Source organism: Neolamprologus brichardi, chromosome 5 (genome assembly GCF_056152115.1).
Source record: "Neolamprologus brichardi isolate AB-2024 chromosome 5, ASM5615211v1, whole genome shotgun sequence".
Classification (NCBI taxonomy): domain Eukaryota; kingdom Metazoa; phylum Chordata; class Actinopteri; order Cichliformes; family Cichlidae; genus Neolamprologus; species Neolamprologus brichardi.
In genome coordinates, this window is record NC_142108.1 from 32,215,589 (window position 1) to 32,242,338 (window position 26,750).

The 26,750-nt window shown below is 41.0% G+C and overlaps 1 protein-coding gene across 1 annotated transcript; it reads right to left on the reverse strand.

Moving 5' to 3' along the window:
- Positions 1-3,200: 3,200 nt before the first annotated feature.
- On the reverse strand, positions 3,201-25,325 carry rbl1 (retinoblastoma-like 1 (p107)). Its single transcript, XM_087841081.1, has 22 exons — positions 25,003-25,325; positions 23,686-23,819; positions 23,121-23,324; positions 22,372-22,436; positions 22,056-22,184; positions 21,421-21,584; positions 21,206-21,270; positions 20,957-21,116; positions 19,347-19,513; positions 18,065-18,177; positions 17,734-17,837; positions 17,213-17,350; positions 16,817-16,981; positions 15,952-16,108; positions 15,642-15,869; positions 15,077-15,267; positions 13,553-13,729; positions 12,438-12,509; positions 12,250-12,337; positions 8,304-8,455; positions 8,045-8,209; positions 3,201-6,010 (listed from the first exon to the last, which is right to left on the reverse strand). The coding sequence occupies exons 1-22, from the start codon at positions 25,162-25,164 to the stop codon at positions 5,816-5,818; spliced, it is 3,195 nt and encodes a 1,064-aa protein (XP_087697207.1). The 5' UTR covers positions 25,165-25,325; the 3' UTR covers positions 3,201-5,815.
- Between the last annotated feature and the right edge of the window lie 1,425 nt (positions 25,326-26,750).

A 26,750-nucleotide genomic window follows, 5' to 3' on the forward strand; every position in this document is an offset into this window, starting at 1 on the left:
CATTATTTACATTTGATCTTTTGATTTTATATAATGTCTATTGATTTTATTGTTTATTTTAATATTTTAATATTTGTGTACAGCGCTTTGTGATTGTCTGTCTGTGAAAAGCTCTTAATAAATAAAGTTTACTTACTTACTTACAAAATGATGCTCAAAATTTCCAAAAGAAAAATTTGTCCAAAATGTAATTTTTGGCCTGCAGGCTGATAGAACCATTATTTACTGTAGACAATCTCTCAAGAGCCCCTTATGAAGCTGGAAGTTCTTTGGTCACAAGCTGAATGTTTTTTCAACATAAGAAACTAAGGGCACCACGCCCTGTTTCATCCTTCTTCTGTACACTAATGGAGACCACAGAGTTTTAAAATCAGCATTGCGTCTTTCAGTAAGGCTTGAAAATTTCAGATGAGACCATTAATCCATCAGTAAAGGGCAGACATCAGGGGAGCAGTAGAGCTGTTTTCTCATAGAAGTCCATGCCGTCAGAGCAGTCGACCCCTGCTGGCCATTGCAGAGAATGCAGGTTTAAGGCACTCCCACGGTGAGTCTTTGGCTGTATCCCAATTCAGGGTCTGCAGCCTTAAAGTAAGCAGCCTCAACGACCCTCAAGGGCCGCGTACTTAAAGACCGCTAAGGCCGGAAGTGCGAGGCTTGTGAAATGGGACGGTCTAACCTCCGTTGCGCTGCCCAGGTTGCCTAGCAACCATGATACTAACAGCTGGAAACGTTTCATACAGCTTTGTTTGACAGAAATTAAGGAGAAAATCTTTTGTTTGTTTGTTTCTACATGAGCTTTGATCATTCTCTGATTAAGGTCAGCTATTGAACGGTGTATATTTTAAAGTAAAGGCTTTAAAACCAAGTTAGTACAAACGTCACTAATGTCACATAACTTTGCCGACATGTGGCCAACAGGAATGTTTTAATGTTCTTCGTTATTAAACATTTGCACATAAATAAGTGACATAATATTCAGTACTTACTTAAAGTTTACTCTTCAGGTGCCCCTCATCCGTCGTTTTTTTCGGCAAAATTATCCACACCCACCGCCGCGCTATGCATTCTGGGATATGTTGGGCCACGAAGTCTACACCGCCACGTCCTTAAAATTCAGGGAAATGAAGGACGCATTTGAGGTCCGCATTTCAAGCAGCCTTTGAAATGGGACAGCCTTCGTCGCGTCGCGGTGACGTAATCGGCCTTAAAATGCGGCCTTTAAGGCTGCAGACCCTGAATTGGGATACAGCCTTTCACACCCATAAGCTGTGTCCATCTGATAAATACAGTCTGTGTCTGTGCCTCGTTTAACAGCGTTGTATACTGTAGACCTGACTTTTGGATCTTGGATAAATGGCTGCCAGCAGTGGAAGTGAACCTACGGCGGTGATTTAGATCAGGGCGTCATGACTGTGAAAATAACCTCATAAAGGAACAGCAGTGGCAGGTAAAATGTTAAACATCACAGGTTTCCTCACAGATTCTGAGCCCCCCCGCTCGGTCTCAGTGAAGAAACACTGGCTGCTGGTGTGAAGTCATCCATGAACAAAGAGCCGGCAGGGTGTGAGACGGTGAATAATCTCATGTCACGACGACCGGGATGCATTTCACTGCAGCCTCGGGCAAATTATCAACACTCACCTTGTGGAGACGTAAGGTGGGGGGGACGTGTGGCCCGTCAGAGACGCTGCACAGACAAACCGCAGAGAGGATGACTCTCAGGCAGCTTCTCACAGAGGTGGCCTAAATACTGAGCCGGGCTAATTTTAGATCAGGTCTTTGTGTTCAGTTTAACAGGATAAAAAACGATTGTATTCATGAGGATGAGGAGAATTAAGATTTTCTTCTTTTCCTCACAGTGTTTGAGTTCTGAGAGACAAGCTGCAGTTTTCTCTGAATACCATTAGAGTAACTTTAATACAAAGCTGCCCTTTGTCAGAATTTCAAGGCACAGCCAAAGAGATGCAGTCACGTCTGTACACAATCACGGTGGATTTTAAATCAAACCATTAAAGATGTGATTGAAGCGCAGACTTTTATCTCTTTTTCCAAGAGTTTAGCAAAATATTTGCAAACGAAAACAAACTTGGCAACATTTAACCCAGTCAGGAATTTGAAGAGATGATAGATTTATGATTGTCAAGGTCTGTCAAAGAGAAACCACCATAAATGGAATTAAAAACAAGGCGCAAAGCACAGAACAAGAGCCTGAACGGTTATTTCAGCTGCTTTTCTGTTTGGTAGCCATCCTTGGATGAACTGGTTCATCTCATGGAAATTTTCTTCACTTCTTTTTCCCTTTGAGACTCAAAGTGAGTCACGTTGTTATATTCTCCTCTGCACAAAAAAAGACCCCTGCCAGCGTCACTCCATAAGAACTACATTCTCCCCCGTCTTTCCTTTTCTTTGCAGTAGTTTCTACGAGTTCTGCTGAAATCTGCACAGCGTGCGGTTTGGTGTCGACTCGAAATTTTCCCTGTTCAGAAAAGAGTGGGCAGCCAGCACTTAACCTATGACGACAGTCTTTTCTGCTTTCACAGGCATTTGTAAAGTCTGGCTTTTACCTAAAGTGCCCGGCCTGCGGTGTTCACTTTAGAGCCGATCAAGATGTCAGACATCGTCTCAGCATGCGAGCCCGGAGGACAAAGAAGAAAAATGCGGCGCATCTCAGAAAATCATCAGAAAATCACAATGAATATATGAAAACAGAAAAAGTGATGTAGTGATGTCTTGAGTTACAGAATAAAACTGAATCTACCAAATAACAGTTGAAGTGTGGTCACTTCCTGACCAGTGGAACCTCACCACAAGGGCCATTTAGTGGTTTTCAGGAGCCTCAACTTACATTATCCAGTCATCCATCCCTCTTCTTCTACTTATTCAATTTAGGGTCACAGGAAGGCTGGAGCCTATCCCAGCTGTCCTCGGGCCACTTAACCTAACATCAGGTCTGGACTGTGGGAGAAGCCGGAGAAAAACCACAGCGGTGGAAGGAGACTCCACACAGAAAGGCCTCAGCAGCCCGGTGGCCACTCACCTTCATGCTACTGATCCCTCCCCAAGTGATGTGAAAAGTCAAGAATTCACTTTTAACCTATTTTAAAAAATATTTTCACCAAAGAAAATCAAAAATGAAATAAGCGGGACACATGAAAGCTAAATTTCACAATGACGAGTTTTATTATACAAAACTTGACTATTTGTAGAAAATACAAATATCGCTGAAGTTGACGGGCGACGCCCATCGATCAGTTTTTAAGGCCTTCCATAAAACAACTCAACACCTTTTAAATGTTTATTTTACAAAACTTTTTTTTTAGCAATTATGAAAAAGCCATGGTAGGTAGAAGCTGAGAGACTGATTTCTAACACATCATAGAATAAAATCGAGTGTAGATACTACACACCTGCGTACAAAAACGCTGCTTCGGCCGAGCAGAACACCTGTAATTACAGCACAACATGGTTCAAAACCACAAAATAAAAAGAAACATTAAAACTAATAAAAGACGTTTTCTCCACAGAAATCAAGCCTCCAAACAAAGAGGAGACATCTGCAGGGAGTGTAGTGAAAGACATCATCTCAAGGAAACGACACACGGTTTCGACTATTTCAGACATCTGAAGAAGGTTTCAGATACTTCTGTGTTTCCTTTTCTCCACTTATTTTCCTTAATACTGTTATTTATTTGCATATGTACAAAAAAGGCACCAACACAGACAGGCTGAGAGGTCTGACCCTGAAAACTCATGTGTAAAGGCTCTCTGAATCAAAAAGTGTTTACATCAGATTTCTCTGAAAGAAGAGAAGGTGTTTATATTTGGTTTGTTTTGGAAATCATGTATGAGAGGTGTGGATGATTAGATACTCCAGATATCAAATATTATTTGAGTCTGTTAAAAAAAAGAAAGATAATTCCTGCAGTATGAAAGGAGAGTTTTAAAGTGCTGAGTCACAAACACGCAAACAGCAAAATCTGTTACTACAGCTGCTTAAAGACCAACGTCTGACCCCAGACATGTCATCAAGCTGGCTGCATGTGATGCTCAGCTGGCGACTGTAATAAATGAGACGATCACCATCAGCTTATGGTTCAGTTTACAGGCAGAGTCCACAGTTTGTCTGTTTTTAGGTGGAAACTGCGACTGAGAACGACTCCGTGGATAAACTGAGGAGCTGCCTCACGCTCGCCTGAGGATGACAAGTTACCGCTTGGCTTCCAGAGTCCATTGACACAGACGCTACACCGATCGCTGTTACTGAGCGAAGCAATGCAAGAACAAGGCCGCCGTATTGTTCAGGAGGCTCTGGGCTTCTAATGCTTTACATCTGTGAAGGAAGAGACCTACGCATAATTAAAAATCATCAGAATTTGCTGAAATTTCAAATGATTTTCAAGCAGTTACAAACGCTTGAATGGGTTTACCAAATTTTAGAATCATAGCTGATTATTTTCAGCTCTGTTTTGATGTCAAATATAAAAGTGGGACTTCTCCATCATTGAATCCAGTTTATCTTCCTGTCAAGTCCTTTACATGAAAGTTGCAGACGAGGGATTCAGTCTCACGATAGTCTTCAGACTTTATCTTTTAGGAATCTGCACACAAATCAGCAGTTATATGAACAACGCAGTGCAGGTTAACATTTTTATATAGCCACAATCCAGCAACATATTTAACTTTTTAACGCTCGACCGGGTAATTTAGGATGATCGCAGCTGACGAGCCAGTTAACATCTTTTATATGTCATAATAAGACTTGTAGCACAGCTTTCATAATAGTATTATAAAAGATGTTTATCCTTCCTGACATAAGCCAACATTAGCTTATTATAATGCCAGGACATTGATTTAAACAAAAAGTCAGATTAGAGGAAGGATTACTTATTGTTATCTAATCAAACATGTTTCTCAAACAGTAAAATCTGTTTAAAAATAATAAAATAAATATATAATTGGTGCTTTGATTTAGCATCTGTTTCTTTGGAACACCACAGAGCTGAAAAACAACTTTGCTGTTTAGTATAATAATGTGATCCAAAGTCAGTCAGACCTCCTGAATAAGACGGCGGCAGCAGGGATGCATCGTGTAAGCCCCGATTTGGGATCTACATGTATCTAAGCACACACAGGAACGATTTTAGAAACATTAATCCCTCCATCAACAACATTTAAAACCAGAACAATTAAAACAGACCTCATTACACATCTTTTTTTTCTTTTTTTTCCCCAGAGGTTTGCGGGAAAGCAAAAACCCTTTCCCTGTGGAATTTCAGGTGCAATACCACAGGTGACCACTAGGACAAACTGGCAGTAAGTCTGAGTGGAGGCAACAGAACGATTAAAAGTTCAAAGATCAAAAACGGGACCTCTGTTTCAAGCGGATTGGTTAATTAAATTAAACAGGGGCGGGATTAAAACTGAAAGGAACTGAACGTGAGTCCCACCGAGGATTGAACATGAATATAACAAGCACCTCTGTGCAAAGACGTAACGCTCAGTGAGCGTTTCGCCTCTTGTGTGAGTTTTGTTTCGTGATGTGGATCAAACAATGTGATCGACAGACAGGAAGCAGAACTACAACTTGCTGTGGATAAAACAAGAAAAGCATCAATATCGCTGTGCGTTCGGTGTCTTGTGCCATTGGATTAAAATCAAATGTGAGACATAAAACAGGCACCTTAGCTTTACGTTTCCTGAAATCAAACACGTCTCTGTGTGTCGCTGGATTTTTCTTTTTGAACCTGAGGAGCCGTTAATCTTAATGCTTCATTACTTTGTTTCAGGTTTGAGTTTCTGTCCCTCTGTCGACCCATCAGTGACTCTGCCGCTCCGACACGACATCCTGGAGGCGCTTCAGCAGCACATCTGGGCTGCTGCCGTTCTCCGGACACGCCCTCTTACTCGGGGAGTCGCATGCCGACGACATCATGACGTCGCCCTCCATGTTGAAGGCTCTCTTCCTGCTCACGCAGCCCTGCCGGATCATCCGGTTGATGTCTGACAGCTCCTGCAGAGAGGAAAGGACACACTGAAGCATTGCTTTCATTTTATTTTTATAGTACATTATTGTTAGTTATGAGTTTTCACTGCACTGTGCACTCCCAACTTCCTGAATCTGCTCTTATCTAATACTGTATTATCTAACACTTTCAGATAAAAAAAAAAAGAGAGAGAAATTTCAGGGTGTGATTCAGACAAATTCACATTTGTGGATGATATGAATGATAAATGTTTTTGTTTTTTTAAATCTAATCTGTACAGGATATGTTCCTGGAAGGATTTTTGTAAATCTGGGTTTATGTCCCAGCTGTACATCAGAGCTCTTAACACCCTCCCAACACAGAAACAGCTATTGATAACGACAACACGCTAGTACAAAACCTTTCATGTGTCCTGAGCAGAGTGTTTAAAACACGCTTCTACAGGCCATCAACACTTTTCACTGACCCAAAATCTTTTTAAGACTTTGTTCTCGATGATGACTGATTACACTGATGAGATCAAGGACCAAGATTTAAATTAGACTAAAATTATCAACAGAAAGTTTAGGAGTTACAGGACCTTACTCGGCTGAAACGGTTAAATACTAGGGGTGCAACGATACTCGTATCGATATTGAACCGTTCGATACAGTGCTTTCGGTTCGGTACGCATATGTATCGAACAATACAACATTTTTAATTTATTTTATCAACTTTCCTTCTGACGGTGCTGTCTGTGTTGAGCGCTCAGTGGATCTGCGCTCGACAGTGCAGCCTAGGTGGAGTAGTCGAATGCAGATTCACTGAGCGCAGGGCAAGCTAGCGAGACAGAAGCTAAGCTCCTTGCAACATGGCAAATTGAACCTCCCCCACCCTCATTCAGATCTGACGTTTGGAACTATTTTGGTCTTCATGTGAAGTATGACCCTGAAGGTAAGCGCGTCATGGACAAAAGTAAAACAGTATGTCGGATGTGCCACGCAATGCTCAATTACATTGGTGGGAACTAGTCCGTTAGCGCAGTTAGCTCGTTAACGTGTTGACACTGTCCAGCCCCACGCACTGGGCGATCCGCGGTAGCTCGTTAACGGAGATTTGCCGTGTTGTGGCGTTAACGTCATTTCAGATTAACGCTGACAGCACTAGTGGGAACACAACGAATATGACTGCACATTTACTCCGACATCATCCTAGTGCAAAGACAAGTGGAAGCAGACAAAAACAACAAGCACGCATGCTACAAACTTTACCCGAGTCATTTAGACAGCTGTTAGCACATGAGTCTCCTTATGGGGACCTGATATGTTTAATATGCTGCTGAGAATATAGCCCAGAAGAAGCGTATAGTATAGCTTTTATTTTGGAAAGAGACATTTCTCTGTAATAAACTCTCTTTTCCAAAGATGAGTGATTTCTCCATCAGATAGATTTATTTTTTTATTACTTTGTTTCAGCAACATTAAATTTAAAAACTGTACTTTTGAGTTAAAATATATATTTATAATTTTAATAAATGACAAATTAAAAAGGCATGAACATTTTTTTTGTATCGAAAAAATATCGAACCGTGACACCAAAGTATCGAACCGAACTGTGAATTTTGTGTATCGTTGCACCCCTATTAAATACAACAGTCTTTTAGAAGCAAATCCCACCACTCTGCAGTCATCTTTGAAATGCTTCTGGGCACTTATTGTGAAAGGGGAGAGACCCCCAACTATAAATTCACAAGAATATTAGAAGCGCCTGCATATAATGATCACTACAATGTGAATCGAAAAAGAACACTAAAAAGTTTTGGGAAGTTAAACAACATTGAACAACAGACATTTCAGAGAAAAGTGTAAAACAACACATTTCTGTGTCCCAATCAGGCCGAGTGATACAACAGCTATAAAGCACAGAACTGTTTCATCCATTTGACTCAGAGTCTTCGATGGATGTGCCGTCCTTTACAACCTTATAGAACTAACGGCAGATTGTGTTTTATCGCAGATACAGCCCGGTCCTGTTACAGAGACTCTTTGGCGCCATGTGTGTGAGCGACAGTGTGTTCTTGCCTTAGACGGGCTGCTGTTTATCCTGTAGGTGTAGGAGTTCGGCGTGAGACAGCCTGCTGAGTTCTTGTGAGGGGAGACGTAGAGCGAGTGTCTCTGAGAGATCCGGCGAGGAGACAGAGGCTGAGCCCGGACCGACGGAAACGGAGAGAGAGGAGGAGCGTCCGCCTGGAGGAGCCGACACAGCCACGTCAAACAAGAACAAACATTCACCCACGCAGTGATCTCGTTACCTCGGAGACGGGTAACGACAGGAGCGTACCCGGTTATCGCTGGTGGCGTATCGCAGAGCAAAGCTCTTCATCTTCAGGACGTACACAGTGTTGTAAAACTGGATGAGGTCACCACGCTCCTCCTCCCCTCCTGATTGGCTGCAGTTTAAGTCTCCCGAGTGCTGATTGGTTTTCTCTGCAGCTGAAGAGAAAAGCAAATCAACGGTTTTGAGTAATTTATCAAATATCGAGCTCCACTTTTTCCTTCCTCACATCATCAGCTGCTTAAAGTCCTGCTTTTCCATCACCTAACTACATCGTTAATTTCCCTCCACTGTTTCCTCTTCCTGTCATATAACTAAATACTGGGTTGAATCAATTTTTTTTACTTTGGGTGGCATAACACAAGCTCTAGTATCTCCTCCTTCGGTCTGATCACACTCGATGTCGTGTTTTTCCTCATGTATTAAAACAACTTTGTCATTTCTCTATTTCTTTCTTTATTGGGACGTTTTCGTGCATATTTTCAAAGCACTCGTGCCCCAGAATTAGGCTACGTTCACACTGCAGGTCTTGATGCTCAATTCCGATTTTTTGATCAAATCTGATTTTTTTGTCTGCTTGTTCACACTACAAATAAAATGTGACAGCAAACGCGCTCTAGTGTGAACGCTCAAAGCGGCCGCATGCGCAAAAGAAGACGTCACACACAACGCGCTCTGTTTAGACCCAGAGCAACAGTATTGTTTGACAGATGGACCTTAATATAAAGACTTCGGACTTTACGTTTCCCAATTTTTGCTTTAAATTATTTTGTTATTTACATAATAATGTAAATAACCTAATAATGATCCTTATTGCTGTTTTAGAGGAGCGCTGCTTCAAAGGATAGTTGCAGATTTCTGTCAGAATCTGCAGATTATACAGTACAAATAAAATGTTCATGTTTCTCCAACGTTGTCTTCCCAACAGTTTCACTGACATCACCCTGAGCCACGGGGGGCAACCGTTCGAAGGGGGTTGGGAAGCGTATCTGTAACCGGAAGGTCGCCGGTTCGATCCTGGTCGTTGTGTCCTTGGGCAAGACACTTTACCCTACCGCCTACTGGTGTTGGCCAGAGGGGCCGATGGCGCGATATGGCAGCCTCGCTTCTGTCAGTCTGCCCCAGGGCAGCTGTGGCTACAACTGTAACTTGCCTCCACCAGTGTGTGAATGTGAGAGTGAATGAATAACGGCATTGTAAAGCGCTTTGGGTGCCTTGAAAAGCGCTATATAAATCCAATCCATTATTATTATTATTATTATTATCTACACTGGATGGCCAGGAAGCGTTCGCGATGTCTTCTCTGGCGCTGATAATTGGCGTCTGTCTTGTGTCGGTGACATAAAAGATGGATTTAATGCGACTTGACCGTTCAAACAGCAGTCGCTTCCTGAAACATCGGATATGTATCGGATTCAGTACCACATACGAAAGTGACCCAGATCGGATTTGAAAATATTGGATTTGTGCCGTTCACACTTTCATACCATGATCGAATATGGGTCGCATAGGGTCAAAAAAAATCGGATTTGATGTGCTTTCGCCTGCACTGTGAACGTAGCCTTAGACTGGTCAAATCCCCTCTGATGAGTCCTAATATGGGACCATAACTGAAATAATGTTAAAGCTAATTAGCATGTCTCTCAGTTAATCTAAGGCTGTAGGTTCTCAGCTGGAAAAGGGGGAACTGCCAGATCCAGGTGGGGAGGAAGGAGTAGGTGCTTTAGGTAGAGGAGATGAAGTCTAGCTGGGTGTTGTTCATGAGTGAGGGGAGAGTGAAGCCAGACAGCTTCAGCTGTGGGCAGTGACCAGTGCACTTCCTATGGACGGTGTCTGGAAGGAGGAGCTCAGTTGAGACAGTTTGAGAATCTGACTGAGACGTTTCCAGGTCTTAGTCAGATTTATCTACTGCAGTGTTTTATGGTTGTACAGCATGAGTGTCGGCTGCTGGGGGAGATGGAGGTGGTAGAATACACACAGATGGATGTTCTCAGCTAATACATGTATATTTTTTATTCCCCTGAAGATAACACTATAGATACAGTTGTGGTGAAAAGTTTACATACACTTGTAAATAATATAATATAATAGCTCTACCGAGTGTCCAGTCATTTCTAAAACTCTGATTTTTCTCTGATAGAGTGATTGGAACAGATACTTCTTTGTCACAAAAAACATTCATGAAGTTTGGTTCTTTTATGACTTTATTATGGGTTAACAGAAAAAAGTGATCACATTTGCTGGGTCAAAAATATACATACAGCAACATGAATTAGCAATTTTGGTGACTTAGAAAGTTGTCAGTGAACTGAGCTTCATAGCATGGCCTCTTAACTTCTTGTGAGTGATTATGAATGACTACAGCTGGTGACTTCTCTTAGGCCAGTTAAATAGGGCTCATTGGATACAAACGCCCACAAACGCTACAATGGGAAAGTCAAAAGAGCTCAGCATGGATCTGAAAAAGCGAATTATTGACTTGAGCAAGTCAGGAAAGTCACTTGGGGCCATTTCAAAGCAGCTGCAGGTCCCAAGAGCAACAGTGCAAACAATTTTTTGTAAGTATAAAATGCATGGCACTGTTTTGTCACTGCCAAGATCAGGAAGAAAACGCAAGCTATGTTATGCTGCTGCTGCTGAAAGAAAATTGGTCAGGAGGGTAAAGAGTCAACCGAGAATCACCAGAAAGCAGATCTGCCAAGAATTAGAAGCTGCTGGAACACAGGTGTCATTGTCCACAGTTAAACGTGTTTTGCATCTCCATGGACTGAGAGGCTGCCGTGCAAGAAGGAAGCCCTTGCTCCAAAAGCGGCACCTTAAGGCTCGACTGAAGTTTGCTGCTGATCACATGGACAAAGATAAGACCTTCTGGAGGAAAGTTCTGTGGTCAGACGAAACAAAAATCTAGCTTTTTGGCCACAATGCCCAGAAATATGTTTGGAGGAGAAACGGTGAGACCTTTAACCCCAAGAACACCATGCCTACCATCAAGCATGGTGGTGGTAGTTTTATGCTGTGGGGCTGTTTTGCCACCAATGGAACTGGTGCTTTACAGAGAGTAAATGGGATAATGAAGAAGGAGGATTACCTTCACATTCTTCAACATAACCTAAAATCATCAACACAAAGGTTGGGTCTTGGGCGCAGTTGGGTGTTCCAACAGGACAATGACCCCAAACACACATCAAAAGTGGTGAAGGAATGGCTAAATCAGGCTAGAATAAGGGTTTTAGAATGGCCTTCCCAAAGTCCTGACTTAAACTTTATTAAAAACATGGGGACAATGCTGAAGACACAAGTCCATGTCAGAAAGCCATCAAATTTAACTGAACTGCACCAATTCTGTCAAGAGGAGTGGTCAAAGATTCAACCAGTGAAGTGAAAATGGCTAAGGGACATGTAACCAAATATTAGCACTGCTGTATGTATATTTTTGACCCAGCAGATGTGATCACTTTTTTCTGTTAACCCATAATAAAGTCATAAAAGAACCAAGCTTCATGAATGTTTTTTGTGACAAAGAAGTATCTGTTCCAATCACTCTATCAGAGGAAAATCAGAGTTTTAGAAATAATAGGACACTCGGTAGAGCCATTATATTATATTCTTTACAAGTGTATGTAAACTTTTGACCACAACTGTATGTCTGATGAAAAGCATAAAAAAAGATGGATAACGTGTCAGCCCTCAGAGCGCCATCTGTAAAAAGTTGACCTGAAGCTTTCAGCGTGTAAAAACACATAAATAAATAATAAAGAGAGAATCCCTGACTAACCTCAAACATCTTAAAAGGTTAAATTCAGATATGACAAACTGCTGTGCAGAAGATGCTGCCAGTCTTTAAATGCAACAACTGATTAAAAATGTTCATGAAATACGGCTGATAATAAACACTGCTGCTTTGATGCGACATTAAAGGAAGTCATTAAGAAACATGTCTGTGAGAGCTTACATTCTCCACCCGAAACAGGATCCACCTCCATGTTTTCATCAGCCACCTGCTCTCTGGGAGTGCGACGCAGTAAGACGCTGCGGTACACCTACACGTATAAACACAGAGTGTAAGAGTGGAGCCTCTACAAACGTAACATTACTGATTAAGAGAATCTGTAATTAGCTTGTGTTAAAGGGGTTTCTCACGTGGCTGTTGGCCTGCGGCTGGCTGCGGTAACATTTCATGATGTCCTGGAAGGTGTGAGTCTCTTTGGTGATCTACAAGAAAGGAAGGAAGGAGTCAAAAGATGTACAAACAAAATTGATTTCTTAAATTAGACGCCCTGTTCCTTCTGGTAAGTTGTTCTGGAGAAACATCACGTCAGTGCACAGGTGATCCTTACCTCTACTACAAGCACATGTTTCTTTGTTCTAGTAGTTGGATTTCCAGCAGTGGAAAAGAAACTTTGGCTCAATTATAAAAACAACAACTTCTGCATCAACAAATGAACAGGATACATACACACTACTGCGATGATGTGACACACAGTTGATGCTGCTCAAACTTTCAGCTGGGCTTTATTTGGTTAGTAACAGCCTGCATGTATTAAATGTATTCTCCATCAGAGAAACTATACTGCACTTAAATAAAGGAATTGGTGAAAACGTGGCCAGACAATTTTAAAGCAAAACTCTAACATGGTGATTTCAATCACAACGTAAAGCAGCTGCATCATCATCTTTGACTTAATGGGACCATGACGTACACAAGCAGCTTCATCTGTAGTCAGTGAGAACTTCACCTACTGACCAAGATCAGAAAGTCAGCAGCAAAGTGTTTGTTGTGGTTATAAATCATGTTGCTGTTAGGAAGATGGCAGGTATAAGGCACACCTGGAAGCTACATGTAGTGTATGAAGGCTTCACCTGCTGCTATGACAGCGATGGAAAAACGTTCCTTTCACTGCAGACACAACATAAATATTTCATGTTTCTGTTTAACGGTATTATCGGATCTGCTGTCTGTTCTGAATGCTAAACATTTACTTACAGAAGGCAGCTAAAGAATAAAAGTTTGTGAATAAACTGTCTGCTTTTCTCTGGCTGACTCAGCCTCGTTTCCCTGCACAGGTCGCTGGTCACAGCAGCTGTCAGAAACACATTTCCCCCCGAGGAGAAAAATCATGATTGAGAAATTAGAAAAGTGTTAAAATGCCAGAAAGACATTTCCCAGCAAGCCCGCGCAGCAGCCTCAGGCGGTTTAAAAACAGCTGCCATACGTTCTTCTTAATTAAATGTGAAGCTTTTCTCTGCGTTCTCACTTTGGAAATGATGTAAATGCTGCACAGCAGCAGCTGGTCCAGGTGCCGGTCCTTCATCAGATCGGTACAGTGGACCAGAGAGTGCTCGAAACAAGTCCAGATTTTCCCTCGCAGATCGGATGAGATGTCCAGCTTCACGCACAAATCCCTCAGACGTACGCTAGCCAGGTGATACACCTGCAAGGGCAGAGGGGCGAGATTTATATGTCCTGCAAATTTCATAATTCAACGTTTCCAGCTGCTGTACAAGTAGAAAAATAAAACGTCAAAGATAAATGTATGTATGGAGGGCAGTGGCTAATGCAGCTCATGTTACTCGAGTAAACATCTTAAAACTGAAAAGTATTTATTTCTTACTTATCTTCATATTCAGAGAGAATGAAACTGAATTACTCTAACCACCAGTGTAATGCATGACATACAAAGGACTGATCAAAGATCTGAAAGAGACATTTTATGTGAACAAAAATACAAATTTTTGAGCAGGAAGGAGGAAAAAGAACTCAAGAGATTAAATCTGAATTGTTGGTTGTAGCTAGGGATGCACCGATACCGATACTGTAAAATGTGTGTGTACTCATACTCGTAAAAGTTAACCGATACCATGAACCGATACCAACTTATTTCATTAATCAGAGGGTGGCTTGTCATTTCTGTTGTAGTTTTTTAGATTGGCCACTAGGGGGACATCCCGCGCTAAACAGGCACAGGGTTAGGCGAGAGAGACTGGCGGCTCCAGATAAAAAAGAGAAACTGGAGGCTGCTGTAGCTAGGCTAAACAAAATGTCAGCAGTGTGGAACAGCCAACTTTAACTCAGGTTTTGGAAAAGCGAAGAAAAATGTCAAGAGAAAATCCACGGGCAGTTAAAATAACAGAGGCTCTGACTCATTTTATCGCTCTGGATGACCAGCCAATGCCGGTTGTGGAAAACATAGGATTCTTCTCAGCATACTCGAGATGCGATATGAAATATAATAAATAAACAGAAGTGTTTATTTATTATTCTGAAAGCCCGGGACAGTGCCAGTAGTTCAGTGATATTTTGTAAAATTACAATGTGGAGACTCTGCAATAATTTAACAGAAGTGCTTATTTTTCCACTTGAAATTTTTTTGTGGTCATTTTTATTAAGATTTTATTTTTTATCGGCAGAGAATAAAATAAAACCTGTCTTCCAATTCATTACATTTGTGTGTGTGAGTGTGTGTGTGTGTGTGTGTGTGGTAGAAGTATCGGTTTTTGTACCCTGTATCGGCAAGTACTCAGATCCAAGTATCGGTATCGTATCGGATTGAAAAAACTGGTATCGTTGCATCCCTAGTTGTAGCTCTAGTGGGATGTTTATCATCTAAACTGAAACCTGTATTATGTTCTGCACATTTTAAGGTTTATTTATTAACACGTTTCTTTCCCAGATAAAGAGAGTATTAAAAATATCAAATTCTAAATTCTTAAATTTATAACTAGAGATTTTTATGAAACCAGCCTGTCTTAAAATGTCACAGTCCTTTCACAGTCCGTACCTTCCTGAAGAAGAGAGCGAGTGATCCTGTGCGTCTCGGTCGTCCATTTCCTGCTTGGGTATCAGAGGTCGTGGCAACGGCGGTGGGCCGGCTCGGGGAGGCGGTCAGCAGGAACTGAGCCGTGATGGGAGCAGAAGAATCACACGCCTGAACCGGGATCAGCGTGATGGTGCGGTCAGTGTTATTTGTACCTGCAGATATTCCCACAAACAGATGTTTAGCAGGAAAAACCAACTGCCTGAACGTTTATGTGGACTTATTTTAGCAAAGAAAACTATCAGCATGTCGGGGATAGAGGCTTAAATCCATGTTCAGCATCAGAGCAAGGTACTAACACCGTCTCAGTTTGAGGGTTTGACCTTCTTCTGTATGGAGCCTGAATACTCTGTGTAAAGAAATGCAAATGCGAGTGCTCCAAGTCTCTGATTTTGGTGGCAGTTCAGCTTATTCAGTGCCAGGGAGGTTTAAAAAAAGAAATAAATAAAAAATATGTAATTTTATCCTGTTTTGGCTGATGATGCAACCATGACAACAGTGAAACAGGAACGGTGTAAGGTGTAAGCACCTGGCAGTGGGATACTCAGGACGGTGGTTTGTGTCCCCTGTCCTGCGATCTTCAGGGTGCTGCTTGCGCCAAAGGTCAGCCTCTTTGCTGGAGAGGACATTGGGCTTAAGCCGGCGTTCAGGCCTGGTGACGGAGCTGGTGGGTCGTCACCGAAGAGACGCCGTTTCGCGCTGCCAGCTGCAGGAGAGCTGTACCTGTCATGTACGGACAGCGGAGAGGGAGGCACATCTGGAAGAGGCGAAGAGAAAACAAAAAATTTAACATTAAGTTACAAAAACAACCTGAAGACCCGCCCGGCTTAGAGACCCACCTTTACGGGCGCTGCCCAGGCCGGACCTGAACTCCCTGATGCGGGGATGGATGATTGGTGAGAGGGCCACCATGGGCAGGTGGGACTGCCCTCCACTGACAGAACAAGATCCAGAAGCAGAAGCAGAACCCGTGTCAAGACTGGAGGAAAAATTCACCTGCAGAAAGAGATGAGATTTAGTGTTTATTGAAGACTTCTCTAAACAGAGTTTTACATGTTTTTCTTTCATACTCTTGGCTCTTCATATCAATTAGAGTGACACACAAGCCCCGCCCACCTGTTAGTTATGAGTTTTAACTGCACTGTGCGCTCCCAACTTCCTGAATCGGATATGTTCTTATCTAATACTGTATTCTCTAACACTTTCAGATTTAAAAAAAAAAGGAGAAATTTCATGGTGTGATTCAGACAAATTCATATTTGTGGATGATATAAATGATAAATGTTTTTTCAACCTGACAGTTACAGAAAAAGAAGCATTTTCCCCCATACAATTGATGAACTCAGGAGCTGCACCAAGTTCTCAGCTTTGCACATGTGATTCATGCAAAGCTGCTCCAGTCGAGTCCAAAGATAAAATTATGAAGCTGGAAATGAGTCTAATAGCTGCCACTTCAGTGATTTCCTCTGTAAATCTTTCTTCACTTGCCTCTTGGGCTCATAGTCTTCACCAGTATCGTGTTTATGGGACTCATCCTCTTTATGATAAAAAATTAGACTTGAGCCATTTTATGTTTATTAAAATTTCAATTTGAGCCTTTAGAGACAAATTATGCAAATCACATTGAGAGAGCTTGTATTTCTAGACAGTTTGGAGGTTTTTATCAATATTATAATTATTATGGATTATGTGTGTTCCTCTGACCTCCTCCACTGTGGGAACCTTGTTCCCTGCAGCCTGCAAGGCACTCCACAGGGCGGAGTCTGCCGTCCACGCCCTGCTCTCCAGAACCTGCTCCTCGATGGAGTTCAGATGTTTCACCATGTCTCTGGACAGGCCCTCCTCGGAGCGGATAAACACCTCGATCACCTGTGCACACAAACACACACTAAATGAATCCAGAGTGGTGAAAAAACCCCAAACTGCTTGGGAAGAGGACAGGTTTTATTTACTCGTCAATCCGGAAACAGGAGCTGTTCATTTAAACATCTGTACTGCATCTGGTTTAATGACTTTAAGGATATTGATTTTAGTGGTCTAGAATTTTTTTTTAACCCTTTATTCAGCAAAGGTTGTGTGTGCACTTTAAGCGTCTATTACCTTAAAGAAGTAGAAAGGAGCCTGTTTGAGGACACTGATGATCCAAGGAAAGGTCCTCTGGGAGCTGTAGGCGAACAGCACCACCTCCAGACAGCACGCCATCAGGGAACAGTGGAAGATATCCTGCTCTAGCAAAACCTGACAACACAAACACACCTTTAAACTTGAGCCAGAGACTCTACAGACATCTGTGTTAGCATTCTTCTGTGTTTTCACTACAGTCTGGCTTGCAGCCCGGGGTGCTCAATATAAATTAGCTGCGTCTTCAATCCGTGCATCTCATCCAGTAGTTGACAACTGCATAATCATTTTTGTGACTGACATATGAGTGAGAAACACTTTGAGTCTGATGCTACTACACAACATAAATTTATATTTAATTATACATACAGGCCTCATCAGGTGAGGAATGATGTCAGTGCTGTGTGGAGAACAATCTACGTTGAGGTAGGATAGTAAAAATGACTTGTAGTGTGCGAGTGGCTCATTATTGTATGAAACACACTCTGACTGCTGCTTACGCTCATGTCTCTGCCAGGCAGCCGTCTGGTCTCCTGGACCATGACGTTCTCCAGGATCTTGTAGTAGAGGATCTCAGCCAGCTTTAAACGGTTCTCTGCAAAATCTGGAACAAAAGACACATGCATTTATGCTTTACAGGGATTTTGGTGAGTCTGACAGCCAGCATAGTTTAATGAATATTAATACTAATTTAATTCATACTGTAGAAAAACGATTCAGTGATCGGAGTAGAAAAGTGCACAACAGTGAGATTCCATAAGTCATCACCAAAAACCTCTCGTCTGTTAAAAACTGAAGACGCCTCTCCTCAAACCACCGTCTGTGTTCTACCTATATGAGAGCCGGGCGTGTCCTCCGAGTCGTTGGTGTAATGTTCTTTGAAGGTTTGTCCCAGTGTCTTCACCCGGGTCAGTATGGACTCTGTGGGATCTCTGGAGCAGGACCTTCAACAAGAACAAAGGCAAAACAAATGTTTTTACATGATTGAGTTTAGAAAACACCACAAAGTGACTGAGTGATGCTGGTTTCAGGATCATGCGTCTTATGAAAAGCGCATTATTGAAACATTTGTTTCTGTAAACTCTTATGTTATTCTTGGTTATGTCTCGTGCTTTCATCTACTGGAGGATGTAACTGTGACTCAAAAGAAATGTTCAGAGGATTTTTAATAATTCAGAAATATATGAAAATAGATCCATGGTAACTGAATGCTTACAGTCCATTTAACTAATATTCAAACTCTTATTGTTTTTTACTTCTCTTAAATGGTACATGAATTGCCACTAAATATTAAATACTTAATAATAATATTAATACTACTACTACTACTAATAATAATAATAAAAATATTAGCATTTTAGCATATGCTAATATTAGCATTAGCATTAGCAAATCTGAGAATTCAAGCTTTTCAAGATGAGGATTTTCTCATCGTACATTTCCCTACCTGCAGGCTCACTAATCAGGGTGATGTTGTAGTGATCTACAGTATCATTCAGCTGAGTAATGACACTTTTCATTGTGTAGTACAATGGACCGCAGCTTCAGTGTCTTACACTGCAGCTGATAACAGATATCCTAATCCTCCTGGCACAGTCACACCAAAACAAACCGGTTCATTTCCTGCTACACTGAGTTCATTAGCTAGCAACTGGAGTCCAAACTGGTAGAGTAGGAACAGGCTGCTGGTGAAACTTACATATGGTAGCATTTCATAAACAATTTAAGAAACTCCTACATGCACATGCCCCACATTGCTCTGACCCCTCCCACCACAAGGTTCAAAGACTCTACAGACAAGAGGAGGTGGGGATCAAAGAGTCCTGCTCAAAACACCCTGACAGAAAAACTAAAAATGACTGAGTCAAACAATTTTACTCATAAAACCACAGACTAATGATCATGATTGAATCACTTTTTCTCATTTTTCCTCTACTCTTTACCCACACTGTTAAATCTACAGTATACAGTCTTTCTCCTCTAATTTAAATATATTCCTTTCACTATTTTCATGCTCAAGATAAGTACAGTACAGTACGAGTCTGAAGTTTGGACACCATTTCACTGGTGCTGTAGTTCTGCAAAGACAAAATAAAGAAGAAAAAAGACTGACTTGAAGATCTGCATCAGATGGTCACTGGGGGCCGTCCTTAAACCAGCCACCATGCTCTGCAGCCTGCTGACACTCTGTGTTGCCGAGGAGACGGGAGTGACGAGCAGGTCCTTCTCCTTCAGGTACACTCGTCCGGTCAGAGGGGTGGAGGGGGCGAGAGAGGCAGACTGCATAGAGAGAGGGAGAGAGTAAATTTCCTTTAAGTGACACCACAATGTTTTTTTCCATCTCTGTGACTTTTTATTGAGTTCGCTGATCCAGGTTTGAATCAAAGAAGGATCACACTTTTTGTAGTTGAGCTTTAGATTGCTGCTTCATATCAGATCTACTCCTTTATTGGCTGCTTTTAAATCCGACCTTAAAGACAAAATAGTTCATCCTGGGCTGGGCCCGTTTATTATTTATTTAAACTACATTAAAAGTAAAAGCAATGGCTTTCCTGTTATTCCTTTTATTTTCTTACTAATTTACTAACATTGGTCAATAATTGTTGCTTTAATCCTTTAAGACCTACCATAGAACCAAGTCCGCCAGAGCTTATATCATATTTTTACATGCTGTGGAGCCATTTTTGGGAGCATTTCAAGTTGCTATACATCAATACAATCATTAAAGCCTAAATTTTAATAATATGTCTGCATTAAGTGCATAATAATTACATAAATTGCAAAAAAGTGCAATAAACTACAAAAAAATTTAAAATCGTTTTTGTTTTTTAACATATATTTCTAGTTAGAGAAATTTAAGAGGCTTATCCCTCAAAACTGTAAATACAAAAAAGTTGCACAAAATAGTTTCCCACCACAGGAAATTTATTTTGAGTGTCTTCATAGTTTTATTTTTGAAATACACCAATTTCTATACACTGCGGGAAAAACGAAAATAAATAATATAATGCAAATTTGCAAAAAAGCAGCAAATAAACTATTTCCAGCAGTGCAATATGAGTCCTAAGCATCACAGAAACAACACAGAAAGTCATAAAGTCAAAGACAACTTTTAAAAACACCAGTATAGGCTCATGAGGCCTTGATGGTAAAAAACTACATTTCTGCAAAATGACGTCACTTCCGGTTTTGGGCAGGTCATGGCGGACATGCAATAGTTGGTGCTGATGGACGTAGGAAGTGTTATGAACAGCTGATCGGATCGGCAAAGCCTGTTTCTGGAATATTATGTTTTTGTTGCTGCAAGTGCTTTTTATGCAGTTTTTGCAAAACTATATGTGGAAGGAAACTGTGACCGAGGACAAGCTGATGGCATAAGATGTAAGTACAACTCCTCCAGTTTCATATGCAAAAAAAATTATTGCGCTAGCTTACGTGGTTGCAGTGCTACCGCGATTTAAAAATAGTTATGCAAAATGGAGCGTGCCCACTCTGACCGGTTTTAAAGGGTTAATACAAACTTTATCAAATGGATTTTGCATTCACCTCGCACTTTATTATGAAAACCTCGATTATTTAAATCGAAAATCACTTTTTCTCCTCAGTCTTATGTTTGATTTACTGGTGACCTGGTATTTTCTGGCAGGTGTTTCAAATCTTTTCTTGATGATTATACCTTCAGTGTGTGTTGTTAATGATGTGTGTGTGTGTGTGTGTGTTTACCTTCTCCACATGTTGCTGCAGCTGTTGGCTGGCAGGTGGCTCCTGAACGATCTTCCTTGGAGTTCCGATCTCCTCGTCGGCATCGGCTCCCAGAAACACTCGCTCATCGAAGTCTCCCACCGTCAGCACATACTCCTCATACTCCCTGTTTATGGCTTTACTGCAAACACATGCATAAATTGATCTACTTTTCTAAAACAGAAAGAAGAGGGAAGAGCACGAGCTGTTTTCTGTTCTCTTGTTGCTCACTTGTTATCGATGAAGTTCTGAGGATCCAAGAGTTCAGTCAAAAGCTCATCGTGACCTTTCAGGATCTGATTGGTGAGAAATGTGAGGTAGCAGCAGATTGGAGGGAAACAAAATTACTGCTTGAAAAAAATGAAAAATAAATAATGAAAAAAGCTGGAAAAGAACTGTAATGATTAAACACATGTATGCATGTGTTTAGGATAAAGTGAATGCACCTGTTTCTGAAACAGCTTCTGTATGTAAGGTTTGAAGTAGTGCTGCTTGATGCCTTTCGCCTCCACCACCAGCCCGTCGTGGAGCTCGCACAATCTCTCCAACACGCATGGAGGAGGCTCATCAGAGGAAATATGTCCATCAGCACGGTACGCAGCAGGCAGACCTGCACACAGACACACAAATAAACCAATGTACTGTGCAGGTACTGGAGCAACAAGAGCCTGTTCCAAAAAGCAGGTTTAGTGAAAACTCTGAGCTACTCGATCCTAAGATTACGTTTTCTGCTTGATAAAACCTGATTTTAAATTTTGTGATTCTCAGCTGCTCAGAGTTTATTCCCCAAAATCTGAATTTCCCGAGAAGCTAATCAGTGTCTCACTGTACAAACGTAAACACTGATCATATAAAAGGAATTTGTCATGTTGTGATTAATGCCCTGATGTAACATTTCTGATCACAGCTGTAAAAGTGTAAACAATGATCAGCTGTTTAGGAAACAAAAAACTCAGGAGTTAATCAATGTAGAGCTTTCTGGGAATGCATTCTGGAAAAGATAACACATAACTGAAAGTTTTACAAATCTGCCTTGCAATTATTCTGAAAACGCTTTGAGACAACCACACAGGTCCCCCACCTCTGAACGTCGGGTTGATGAGGTCTTTCCTGTTGGCACAGAGCAGAGCATTTCCAAACACCAAGTCCAGACAGCAGAGAAGCAGGTGGTACGAGTTCACCAGGTCATCCCCAATCATACGGAAGTTCCCTTCACAAACAGAAACACACAGTTACATCATATATCATGGCTGTAATGAATAATTAGAATGTTTTAGTTTTATTTTAGTAGCTGTATTTAAAGAAACTAAAGCTGAGAAAAAAATTCAGCACATAATAATTTGTGAAATCAGTTATTTGAAAATGTAAAGTGTCCTTTCAAGCTTAGTTGTGGGTACCTTTAGTGTAGACAAACAGAGTCCAGCAGAACTTGAACACATCACTGATGTGACAGGGCAGCCGCCTGCAGACCCAGAGAGAGGACACGGTCATGCTGTGTGGATTGACTAAATGTGACAACGAGAAGAAAATCTCTGCGTTTCCAGACTGACGGCTGGTGACTAAGTGTGTGGTCAGAGTAACCAACCAGAGGCAAAGATGGTATGAGACAAAAAAAAACAAAACAAAAACGACCCTATGTCCAAAGTCAAATGTGTTCTTTCTTTCTATGAGCTGCTGTTGACAGGAGGAAAGTATACCTCTGATAAACAGGAGAGCTTTTCAGAGAATTTGTCCTCTGTGATGTTCGTACGGCTACATGAATTAACCAATTACAGCATTAGTGAAATTTAGGACTAAAAAGGATGTCCTGTCCTGTCTGGGCTTAAAGTCACCAATAAAGTGAATTTGTGAAATTCAAAGAAGCTTCTGCTAAAGACAGCCAATGTTTAGCATGGAACTACGCATTTAAATAAAGTGAAAATCCCTTTATTATTATTGCTCAGGTGCTTCTTTACATGAAGCTCTAAAATACATTCACTACAGAATTAAATCTATAGTAAGCAAATTGAATGTACTTTAATATAATTTGCACTGCAAAGTCAGGCATCAGAGGGATTTAAAGCAAACACCTTCAAATTTAAATCTTAACACAGAACTTTACAAGAATGTTAACCAAGAGTTAGACAAGCAGCTCCGTGTGTGTTACCTGTGCTTCCTGCTGCGTGGTTGCCGTGGCGGGTCGGTTCCCTGCGGATTCTGAAACATGTCCATGAAGATGGGTTCAAACTTGCGGAAAATCACTGTGGAGACCTCAAAGTTGCGTTCCAGGCGCTCCATTCGGAGCCTGAAGTCCTGCGAGAGCTTGGACATGTCGGCCCACTTCCTCATCTTGGAGAAGAACTGGATCAGACTGAGGAAGGGACAGAACAAGCAGAAGGGTACATGTTCAAACACAAAACAATGGAGGACAGGCTCCCATTAAAACTATAACTGGAAATTTTGCAACACACTTTTTAAAGGATTTCAGTTTGTAAACATTCATCGTTTATGGTCAAATTTTTCTACAGATAATACAAAAAGTTATTTCACTTTCTGTGTTATCTGTAAAGAAGACACTGAATCTGAGTCTTTTCTTCACCATCAGTCATCTAAAACCAGGTAAGTTACCACCTCATAATTTATTCGGCACACTGATGTTTTCACTGCTTTATCAGTTGCTACATTTTTCTTAAACTGCACAGTCAGGTCCTGCAGAGCTGACAGAGATTCACCTGAGTTTCGAGGAGCGAAGAATCCTCGTCAGCGAGACACAGTTTCCCTCCATCAGCCCTTTGCCCACTGTGGGAGTGGACCCCTTCCTGCAGGCTGCATACAGCGAACATGCCAGCCAGTGTACAACATCTCCCTGCAGAGAAACAGCAACACAACATTTACACATCTGTCTTTGATACATAACATAAACAGAAAACTTTGTGATCAAACAGCTGCGTGATGCACAATCATATTCATCTTTTTAGTCAAACATCAAACTGATCAGAAAACCTTTTGCTGTTACAGCTTCATAAATATAAATTAGGAATCAACATCATACTTATAAGAGTGTGTCTGTGTTTTTAAAAAATATCCTTTTCTGCTTTTATCCATGTTTTAATTTTTGGATTCTACTTAAGTTTTAATAATAATAATAAAATTTTTTATTTAAAAGCGCCTTTCAAAACACTCAAGGACACTTTACAGAACAAATAAGACAAGCATAAAAACAGGAAATGAACACAATAATGAAACAAAGTTTAAGAGCATGGATTAGTTACACAGAGTAAGCTATCTTTGCATGACTCACGGTTTCAAATAATTCCCATTTATTGTTTTTCACTTTAATTTTCAATAAACAACATTGCCATGAATTTTATGCATTTAAGTGAATAAAAAAAGATCTAAAATTTCATCAGTGGTGCATCCCTATAACACAAGCCCTCTTTAAATTACTGCACAGCTTTACCCACCCACACTAGTATACAAGAACAGGCTTGACATAATCAAGTCAAGCGTCTTTATGTTTATAAAAAACTAAATTCATGACCAAGGTCAGTGGTAACAATACGTTTCCCCCTTTTTGTTATTCAGTCCAAACCCTGATATGACCAAAGACTGTGGTTCTGGACAGTAGTTACATTCAATAAATAAAATATTATGATTACTCTAGTGTCTACTTTATCAGAAACTCACGCCATCACAGCAACCCAAACAATAAACAACATATGACAACAACAGCTCAACAAAGTAAATGCCAAATAAATCTATATACGCTGTCTTTAGTCTCTCATCTATTTTTAGTTTATTTTATTGTATATATTTAGCTTGATCCAGCTGATACCAATCATTTTACTGGCAATATGATTAGTTCATAAACAGTGGCGATCGACTAACCGGTGCAGCTCCAGTGTGGAAAGTAAAAACAGAGCCCTTTAACTGCTGTGTTCATGTCCGGGTCTAGCATTCACTACACATGAAAATTTATCTACAGTAATGAGCTTAGCAGGAGTCTGACTCATTAAACAGCTACTGACTATTTAGAGGACATTATTTACCTCCAGAGTATATGTATTCCATATGGCAGTAAAGTTGTCCATGGCTTCTGTGGCCGTCTGTTCGTCCATGTTCAGCTCCTGACACAACGTCTCCAAACTCCTCCGCACCGAGCTCTCCTCCATCCTGCTCGACTCCGAATCCGAAGACTCTTCGCCCCGCATCCGCACCAGCGACAGGTATAATTTCAACCTGAGTTCAAATCTAAAAACCAAAACACAGCGCCCCTCTTTCCCACTGCCAAATAACACAGCCCACCAACTTGTTCAGGACACAACAACTTCCGTTATCAGTCCCCCACAATGCAGCGCGTTGGCGCGAAAACTTCACGACCCGGACCAATCAGAGGCGAGGGGAGCGTCGGTCCTGAGCTGTTCGCCCAACCCCCTGCCACAAGCTCGTGCTCAGCAGACGCTCTGGCTCTTTGCTTTCAGCTGTTACCAGGCAACCACTTTTGAAGCGCGCAACCGAAAACATGTTCAATTAATTTATTTTAAATTTTGATTATTGGTAGTGATGTGATGGCGTCGTGAAGCGTTTCAGCACATTCCCCAAATTGTATCGATACTGAGTCGACACAGTGTTGCTGTTTTGCTCCATACTGTCACCTGCTGGACCTTAAGTATCATTGCAGGCAACTTACTTGAGACTCACAACACTGATTCAATGACCTAGTCATACTTGTATACACTGTAAGGTATTGTACTTTCCATGGAATCATTTTATACTGTTTACATTGCAAATATTGTAGACATCTTTAAAATATATTGTGAATGACATTAAGTGAAAATTAAAATGAAGGTATTGTGAATGTAACATTACCCATTTAAATGTATTTGACTCAGAGTTTATTATAAATTTCTATTCAGAAAAATAAGTTTATCCAATGTTTTTGCATTCAGTCCCTTGCGTTTTTGACACATTAACTCAGCTTTGGAAAACACATGCTCATAGGGCACAGATGGAGCTGGGGTACACAAAAACTGTAAACCCAGGTGGAAAAGGTTCGGATAAAATGTCTTCCTATTCCCACAGTACGTTAAAGGATCCTCTGATCTTGGAATGTTTCTCTCCAACACTCCACAATACTAAGGGATTGTCTTTTATTAAAAAAGGGCTGCCTGGTCAAAAACAGTCTTCCTAGATGCTTGATTTCAAAATAATAAAACATATATTAATGAAAAAATGATGATAATGCTGCTCAATGTCTATATAGGCCTACCTGTGTTCATTCTCTGTGTGTTTGTCTCCTCATTTTCATGTTTGGCTCTGTAATGCCTAAACATTGAGGTGCTTTTGTTTGCGTATAAAAGCTTCGCAGAACAGATGCGACATTTAACCTGCATAAAATGAAATAAATACTTTACACTGCGGGTCACATTGCTGTTTTTCCTATTCTGATAGATTACACTGAAACAAAGAAAGACCTTTTCTTTTGGGCTCCATTTTTTTATGGAGAGATATGTATTATCTGTTTCTTTGTGAGAGTAATTTTGTTTTGTTTTTTGGTGGCGACTCATTCCGTTGACAGATGCAGATGTGGTAACTTTTAAACACAGTTTAGAGCGATGGCAATGAGGGATACAGCAACTGTATCGATCACGTGACTTTTCCTTAAAGCGACACACGCACCGATACAGGTTTCGCTCTGTGAGCTTGATACATGCGCCGGTGCGTCAGTGTTGCTGGACCCATCACTAATTATTGGTATTTTATTGAACACGAGCAAAGCTATTAAATACGGAATAGA

What these genes read in the sequence shown, in the direction of transcription:
- rbl1 (XM_087841081.1), bottom strand. Translation starts at nt 25,164, where the DNA reads ATGCGGGGCGAAGAGTCTTCGGATTCGGAGTCGAGCAGGATGGAGGAG. An exon ending in TCTGTTTGTCTACACTAAAG is followed by an intron (nt 22,185 to 22,371) that starts GTACCCACAACT and finishes CTGTTTGTGAAG; the next exon opens with GGAACTTCCGTATGATTGGG. An exon ending in AGCCGCAGGCCAACAGCCAC is followed by an intron (nt 12,338 to 12,437) that starts GTGAGAAACCCC and finishes TTATACGTGTAG; the next exon opens with GTGTACCGCAGCGTCTTACT.